Genomic DNA, 10,000 nt, shown 5'->3' on the forward strand with positions numbered 1-10,000 from the left:
TACCACCACAATCAACCGGACCGCCACCCTGTCACCTCCCGTTGATCCATCGAGTCAATTATTCTGAAGTGTATTACGCAATATTTTAAAGCACATCTCATGTTTTATACATATGTGTCATTCCTACATACATGTATGCGTACATACAAACATTCAAAGATACATACATACATGCATGCATGTATGCACACACATACAGAAATATATGTATAAACATACATACATACATACATAAATATATATACATACATACATACATACATATATATATATATATATATATATATATATATATATGTATATATAACTAAACGTGTGTGAATATGTATATGCATATATTTAAATATGTATATATATATATATATATATATATATATATATGTGCTATATATATATACATATATATATATATATATACATATATATATATATATATATATATATATATATATATATACATATATATATATATATATATATATATATATATATATATATATATATATACATATATATATATATATATATATATATATATATATATATATATATATATATATATATATATACATATATATGCATATGTATGTATGTATGTAAATGCGTATTTCTGACAGGGAAAGAGTGGCAAATAGCCACACAGATGTTTTTGCATATTGTGTATGCATGCACGCATGTATATATATATATATATATATATATATATATATATTTATCTACACACACACACACACACATATATATATATATATATATATATATACATGTCTGTATATATATTTGTATATCTGTGGGGGGGGGGAGGCCGGGCGGGAGGTTGGTTGGGTGCTCGTATGTACATTCCAATTGCCAACAGAAATCTATTACACAGCCGATAATTAACAATTTTATTTACACTCCACTGAATCCATTGATGGTTGTCTGCTATCAATTTTTAACCTTTTCTCTTCCCTAATTCCATTGACTTCATTGTTCTTCTTGTAGCTATTGTTGTTCTTGCAAGTAGCATCAGCAGCAGCAGTATTAGTAGTATTTGTTCTTGGTTATTGCAGTTGTTGTTGTTGTTGTTGTTGTTGTTGTTGTTGCTGCAAATGTTGAATTTGCTAATGCTTTCAACACCCTCTCCACCGCTCCTGCAAACCACCTGTACATTTTTTTTTTATTTATAGTTCCTTTCCCCCTTCCATCCCTCCACCCCAACACATTTCTTTCTCTCCATTCCTTCCTCCTCTCCTTTTTCTTTCTGTCTCTCGCTCTCTCTTCCACTCACTCCCACCACTTTTTTGTCCCATTCGTTTCTTTATCCAAGATGGCCTTCTCTACCCAATCAAAAACACAAAACTTCCAGTATTTAGCTGTGTACATATTTACATTTGAATTGTAGATGGACACTACTCATTATTCACCAGTCCCCCGTCTCCCTCGCCGACATTATTTGCACTGAACAACAGTAAGTGGATACATTAATGAACAACTGGTTCCTAGGTTGATGCAGGTTCGAATCTCCGTCGCAATCAATCTGTCTTCGGATTCTGTTTTTCGTTTTCCCTGTCATGTTTGATAAATTTCTTTCATCTTTTATCTTTTACTTATTTCTGTCATTAGACTGCGGCCATGCTGGGGCACCGATTGTTTACGTCATAAGAATTTACAGACTTTGAGAGACATGAAAGAAATCGCTTTTAATAGAGGAACGTGGAGCAGATAAATCTATATCAGTATGTAAATATTGGGCTAAAAAACCCCCACTGGATGGAAATGTCAAAGGTTGCCTGTGAGACTTGAGCACGACAGACGTTCTACTCTTGTACCAAAGCAATCATTTGAAGGTCTTCATCGAATTTAGAAGCTTTGTTCTTATCAGCTAATTTCTTACGACATAAACAAGGTACAATTCTCGCCGAGAGAAATGAGCAGATGCAGATTATAAAAATTAGTTGGCACTCCGTCGCTTACGACGACAAAGGTTCCAGTTGATCCGATCAAGGGAACAGCCTGCTCATGAAATTAACGTGCAAGTGGCTGAGCACTCCACAGACACGTGTACCCTTAACGTAATTCTCGGGGAGATTCAGCGTGACACAGTGTGACAATGCTGGCCCTTTGAATTACAGGCACAACAGAAACAGGAAGTAAGAGTGAGAGAAAGTTGTGGTGGAAGAGTACAGCAGGGTTCGCCACCATCCCCTGCCAGAGCCTCGTGGAGCTTTTAGGTGTTTTCGCGCAATAAACACTCACAACGCCCGGTCTGGGAATCAAAACTGCGATCCTTTGACCGCGAGTCCGCTGCCCTAACCACTGGGCAATTGCGCCTCCACTGATTATAAAAATATTCCACAAATAAAAATCATGAAAAAGGAGAACGACAACAACAGCAACAATAACTACAAATCTGGCAAAAAGGAAAACAAATTTCTTTCTATTTTACCTTCAATTCCCATTTCTTGTAGTCCATTCATTAGCTTCGTGACCCCTACTAATTCACCTCTGGCGCTGGCACCTTCCGTTTCCATGCCGGATGACGATGTGGGGCTGCAGCTGCTTCTAACAGGAGTACCATCCATTCTTGACAAGGCGAGTGAGTGTTTGTTGTTTGGTTTTGGTTTCGGACTGTGTCCTGGCTGAGTCTTTTGGGGACACTGCAAAATGACCAAAAAAGACAAAGTGAGAACAGACGAAAGGGCGGACAAATTATGCGGAGAAATTATACAAAACGACCAAATAAGGACAAAAGGAGAAGAGACGAAAGGGCGGAAAAATTATGCTAAAATTGCAGGCACAACAGAAACAGGAAGTAAGAGTGAGAGAAAGTTGTGGTGAAAGGGTATAGCAGGGTTCGCCACCATCCCTTGCCGGAGCCTCGTGGAGCTTTAGGTGTTTTCGCTCAATAAACACTCACAACGGCCGGTCTGGGAATCGAAACCGCGATCCTACGACCGCGAGTTCGCTGCCCTGACCACTGGGCCATTGCGCCTCCACGTTGGAGGCAAATAAGTGTATACAAGCCAAATCAGTTCTAGGATCGATCCATGACATCCAGATCGATTCATGACATCCAGATCGATCCATGACAAATTGCAAGGAACGCTTTCTCATGTGTTCGAATATATCCGAAACGTATCAGAGCTCTGAACAAGTTTATGTTTGTACACATCATTGCTTAAGGCTTTCAATCCGTAATAATATCTTAATTGGATTGAAGGGTACTGATAATGTTTTTATGTTAAGAGTGTCTTTGTCAGTCTGATCGATAATAATAGTAACATTATGTGATCCAAAGGTAGCGATAATGTCTTTATCTGACTGGCGGGTACACAATATATATATAATTTTACAAAAAAAAAAAAAAAAAATTATGAAACCAAGAAACAAAACAGCAAGAGATGTGAAAAGGTATTTTAGAAATCAATTAAAATGATCGATATTTAAAATAATGATTATTTTACAAAATATCGATTTTTAAAACGTAGACACAAATCCACATATTTTGGGAGAGAGAACAATCGATAAAATCGTCCTGAGTGTTTGATCTGTACTGATTTTGATTGATCCAACGGGATGGAAAACAAATTCGACTTCTATAGGATTTGAACTCCAGTATAATGATATCGATTACATAAAGCACTGATTACATAAAAATATCGTTTACGTAAAAGTAACAATGATATAGAACTATCGATTACTTAAATCTATCGGTTTTACGAAAATATCGATTATATAAAATTATCAATTTACTAAAAATATTGATTAGTCATGTATTCATTTATATATTTATTTATTTTTGTTACTTCTTCCATTCATTAGTCTGCTTCCGTAAAGGTCGTACCCTTGACGGGTATTAGTTGGTCATATCGATCCTGGTATTGGTTTTTAAGTGTGCTACTTATCTTATCGATATGTATTTGATGCACCGCTAAGTTATGGAGCATAAACACAAAGCATTACTTTTAAAGCGTTGCTAATGTAAAGACAGAGATGACAGTTACGCAATAGCACACACACACACATACACACACACACACACACACACACACATGATCACACACACACGTGCATACACACAAAAAACACATACACATATATATTCATAATGTATGTATACAAATACAAACAGCAGGCATGGAAAGGGTTTGCTTCCAAACCACATAGTTCTGAGTTCAGCCCCACTTCGTGACACCTTAGGCAAGTGTCTTTTACAATAGCCTCGAGCGGACCAAACATTGCCAGTGGATCTAGTAGCATTTTGCTCGGCGTGCTAACGATTCTACCAGCTTGCCATCTTCGTTACACAGAATAATGAAAACTTAAGAATGGTGTTGCCATAGTGTGCAAACCAGCTGGGAAAAGTTTTATCAAAATCGATTCACGGAAAAACAAGAAATCCTAAATTTCACTCCTAAGCAATTAGCGCGGTTTTGGGTGTATATATATATGTATATATATATATATATATATATATATATATATATATATATATATATATATATATATATACATATATATATATATATATATATATATATATATATATATATATATATATATATATATATAATTTAAATAATAAGGGTGAAAAATTGAATATTAATTTGATTAATATCAATTTAAAACCATTGGCCTAGCATATTGAAAAATATGAAGATTCAGAAAAATTATATTACATACATATAAGAGGGATGACCACTAAGTGGACACCCATTATGCTAGAAGAAGACCACCCATGGTCTGACCACTAAGAAAAGATTGTTCTCAAGAAAAATTCAGCAAACGCTAGAACGTAAGCGAGCAAGACAAATGAAAAGATGCAAAATGTAAAGATTAATCACAAACGCAGTTTCATCCCTATATATATATATATATATATATATATATATATATATATATATATATATGTATATAATTAAAAATAGGATAAAATCTTTATAAGAATTTATCAAGTAGTCAGCGTGAAAAACCTCATAAGAGAAAAATTATTAATTATACCCTTTAAATATATTCATTTATATTAAGGGCATTACTTTACATAAATGCCCTTAATATATATATATATATATATATATATATATATATATATACACATAGATGTATACGTGTGTATATATATAGATACACATATACATATTTTTTTACTTGTTTCAGTCATTTTGACTGCAGCCATGCTGGAGCACCGCCTTTAGTCGAACAAATTGACCCCAGGACTTATTCTTTGTAAGCCTAGTACTTATTCTATCGAACCGCTAAGTTACGGGGACGTAAACACACCAGCATCGGTTGTCAAGCAATGTTGGTGAGGACACACACACAAACATATATATATTTATACGACGGGCTTCTTTCAGTTTCCGTCTACCAAATCCATTCATAAGACTTTGGTCGGCCCGAGGCTATAATAGAAGACACTTGTCCAAGGTGCCACGCAGTGGGACTGAACCCGGGACCATGTGGTTGGTAAGCAAGCTACTTACCACACAGCCACTCTTGCGCCTATAGTGCATCTTTGTGTCAGTGTTTATAAATTGCATAAATTTCTATTGAATGATAGAATGTGTAACTACGTACACAACAACACTCAAACTTATATACATGCGTACATGAATGCATGCATGCATTTATACATACATACATACATACATACATATACACACACAGACACACGTGATGTGTTTGAGCAGCTGTAGTCTATTGAATTGAATATACTAATTATTTCCTGCAGACGAACGATAGGATAAAATGCAATGCCGAAGATGACTGACAGGATTGAACTCAGTCATTAGTCAAGGAAATTAATTAATGTTCACAGCGTTACCATCTGTACCACCCACACAAACCTGATAATGGTGTTACAATAGTGTTGGTGTCCATATTAACAGAAGTGCCACCAGTAGTGAACGTGTTGATGTGAATACTATAACAGTGTTGTTACCAGTACTACAACAGTGTTGATGTGAATACTATAACAGTGTTGTTACCAGTACTAAAACAGTGTTGTGAATACTATAACAGTGTTGTTACCAGTACTACAACAGTGTTGATGTGAATACTACAACAGTGTTGGTGTGAATACTACAATAGTGTTGATGTGAATACTACAACAGTGTTGGTGTGAATACTACAGTAGTGTTGGTGTGAATACTACAATAGTGTTGGTGTGAATACTACAACAGTGTTGGTGTGAATACTACAACAGTGTTGGTGTGAATACTACAATAGTGTTGGTGTGAATACTACAACAGTGTTGGTGTGAATACTACAACAGTGTTGGTGTGAATACTACAACAGTGTTGGTGTGAATACTACAATAGTGTTGGTGTGGATACTACAATAGTGTTGGTGTGAATACTACAACAGTGTTGTTGTGAATACTACAACAGTGTTGGTGTGAATACTACAACACCGTTGCAGTATCGGTACTAAATCAGTGTCGGAAACTGCAGTATTGAAGCAGTGTGCACCAGTTAATGTAAATCTGAGGTCATAGAGAAATTGTCCCGCTTTTGCCAAAATATACGCCCTATTGTCTAAAAGTACAGCATTGCATAAATCGCAGTCATACATTTTGTTATTGCTTTTGTTGTTGTTGAACTTATTGTTACTGTAGTTGTTGTTGTTGTTATCTTTGTTGTTGTTTGTTGTTGTTATTCTTCTTGCTGGTGTTGTAGCCGCTGTTAATGTCGGTGTTTGTTTAAATACTGCATTAATTCTGTAAACTTGGCCGTCCTCATTAAGAAAACCTTTCACAACAATCAGACCACTCAATACAACAATAGCGCTGCCAACCCACCACCGACCTATCACCAGCAGAAGCAGCAACAACAACAACAACAACAACAACAACAACAACAACAACAACAACAACAGCAACAACAACAGCAACGGCCATTATTACGAGCCTGATGTCATTTTAGATCGATGACCCACAAATCTTCGTTGTTTGGGTAAAGAAAAAATGTTTGCAGAAGGGGGGGAAAAAAAAGGAATACATACATACATATATACAAATACACACACACACACACATGTTTGCATGAACGCATATATGCATATGTATGTATATGTATGTATATACACATACATATGTGCTTGTATGTATATGTACGTAGGCAACATAAGATATATCGAAATATATGAAAATGTGTAGATATTTATTTGGTAAAGGAATCTATTATTTAGTATTCTTTGATTGTTTGTTATTTCTGGCTGATTTCCAGGAAATTTTCATCGATGTTTTTCACATTGATCGAAGGATTTCTGAAATTTCTTTGGTCGCTGGTTCAATTCTAGGATCTCATCGTCTTTAACAATCGTCTTCGGTTTATATCGTATTTGTATTGCTGTAGAAGGAGGGGGTGGTGGTGCTGATAGTGGAGGAAGGGTAGAAGTAGGAGAAGAAGAAGAGTAGTAGGTGAAGGAGGGTTTGGGTCAGGGTTACGAAAGAAGTGGGAGATGTAGGAGGGAAGAGGGAAAGTGTCAGACAAGCAATAGAAGCTGTTTGAGGAGGAAGGAGTAAAGGAGTAAAAGAGTAAAGGAAAGGAGTACAGTCAGAAGAAGAGAGAGAAATGCTGGAAGAAGAAAGGGAACAGTCAGAGAGGAGGATGGGAGCCGTCGTCGTTGTTGGTGGTGGTGGGAGGTGTTAGAGAAGGAAAGTGAGAAGTCATGAGAGAGAATAATTGGAGTGAGAGCAGCAGAGGGGTAAATGGGAGGTGGTGACTAGTTGGGGGAGCGAATGGGAAAGAGAGTGAAAGTGAGAGGGACCGGAAGCGACGGAGCCAAGGTGAGTGAGCGGGGATGAAATTAATGGGGGATGGAGTATTTACACACTACATTTACATACATTATGTACATACTGTGCATATATAATATATAAAATATATATTTCAAATTCCACCAAAGTCGACTTTGTTTTTCATCCTCTCGGGGTCGATAAATTAAGTACCAGTTGCGTACTGGTTCGATTTAATATATATATATATATATATATATATATATAGTTGAAATTTGCAGAAAAGCAAAAGACGAAGACAGGTGTATAAACAACAAGCAGGTGTATTAGTTTGATGCTCGGGAAGGTGAGGAAGTCTTTTACGTTTCGAGCCGAAGCTCTTCAGCAGAAAGGAACACAAGGAAATAAACAGAAAGAGAATAAAAAAAAAACTTTTAGAGTTAGTGGTCAATCATATAACTACACACGAGGTGTTAGTGATTTCTTTCTTTCTCTGAATTTCTTTCTCCTTTCCGACGAAGAGCTATGCTCGAAACGTCAAAAACTTTCTCTTTTAATCGAGCATCAAGGTAATGCATTCTATGTGCACGTCCTTTTGTTCTTTGTTATTGTTATTTTTAATGTCCCATCATTCGATTTGACAATATATATATATATGTATGCATATATATATATATATATATATATATATATATATATATATATATATATCTTTATATATATATATATATATATATATATATATATATATATAGAGAGAGAGAGAGAGAGAGATAGATAGATATATTTATTTATTTATAAATGGTACTCCGTCGGTTATGACGTGGAGTGTTCCTATTGATCTGATCAATGAAACAGCCTACTCGTGAAGTTAACGTGCAAATGCCTGAGCACGGCACAGACACGCGAACTGAAGAGATTCAGCGTAGCACAAAATGTAACAAAATTGGCTCTTTGAAATACAGGCATTAATCATTTTTACCGACCAAGTGGACTGGATCAGAGTGAAATAAAGTGTCTTGTCCAAGGACACAAAGCGTTGTTGGGTATCGAACTTACAACCTTACGTCCGTGAGCCGAGCACCCTAGCCACTGAGTCACGCGCCTTCACCGCCCTGCACACATATGTGACGAGCTTCTTACAGATTCCGTCAACCAAATTCACTTACAAGGCTTTGGTCAGCCCGAGGCTATAGGAGAAGTCATTTGCCCAAGGTGCCACGCAGTGGGACTGAACCCGGGACCACGTGATTAAGAAGTAACCTTCTTAAACACACACACACACACACACACACACACACACACACACACACACACATACACACACACGTACACACACACACACACACACACACACACACACACACACACACACACACACACACACACGCATATCATGATGGACTCTCCCGTTGTCAGACGACGTATGAGGGTTTGACGACGTATGAGGGTTCTCACTCTGCTGGGTAATGAGATGACTTGTTTATAGTGATCAAAATGTTTGTGTAGACATAAGCTGACTCCCTCCATCGACATTACTTGTACAGGTGCAATGGGTGCCACATGTCAGATGTCGAAATAATTACAGAGCAACGTAAAATGAAACGCTTTGCTCAAGAACACAACGCAACGCCCGGTCTGTAGTAGAAGACACTTGCTCAAGGTACCACGCAGACGGATTGAACCCGGAAGCATGTGGTTAGAAAGCAAGCTTCTTACCACACCGCCACGCCTTCAAGCATTCAGACATACTTTCATTGATACATGCATCCCTATAGTCATTCATACTCTTATATTTTTATTGATGGATATGTAGAGAGAGATAGGGAGATGTGCAGCAAAAGAACGGGAGAGAAAGGCAGATTGAATATGGTGACTGAGATAGTATGAGAAAGAGAGCATGAACAGGTAGATTGTCAGAGGGGTATACGATTGTTGCTATTTAGAGAGATAGAGAGAGAGATTGAGAGAGGGAAATAGATAGGAAGACTGCAGCGAAGAAATGGAAAGAGTGAGAGAAATATATTGATTGGTTAACAGAGAGAGATGGAAGAGAACGAGAGAGAGGGTGAGAGAGGTGGAGAAAAATCGATAGAAGACGCAAAAATAACTGCGTAATTCCAGGAAAAATTGGCAAATACAGGTTCTGTGAAGTAGGAATTGTTAATTCTGTAGCATTAGGTTAACCATTTAATCACAGAAACCTATCCACCCATTCACCGCCGTGTTTTGAGTGGTTTTGTTGTGTTTTTAGTATATTTTGGGAGCAGGAAATCACAT

The 10,000-nt window shown here is 36.8% G+C and overlaps 1 protein-coding gene across 7 annotated transcripts in view; it reads right to left on the reverse strand.

The window, feature by feature from the left end:
• Nucleotides 1-10,000, reverse strand: part of LOC106884094 (neo-calmodulin) — a 484,648-nt gene that overhangs the window by 71,394 nt on the left and 403,254 nt on the right. For all 7 annotated transcript variants that reach the window (XM_089340479.1, XM_089340481.1, XM_089340485.1 and 4 more), the window contains one exon: nt 2,429-2,639. In XM_089340479.1, coding sequence (XP_089196605.1) covers nt 2,429-2,639 — 211 coding nt within the window. The remainder of the gene's footprint in view (nt 1-2,428; nt 2,640-10,000) is intronic.

The sequence above is a fragment of the Octopus bimaculoides genome, chromosome 23, assembly GCF_046866305.1.
Source record: "Octopus bimaculoides isolate indiv1 chromosome 23, ASM4686630v1, whole genome shotgun sequence".
Classification (NCBI taxonomy): Eukaryota; Metazoa; Mollusca; class Cephalopoda; order Octopoda; family Octopodidae; genus Octopus; species Octopus bimaculoides.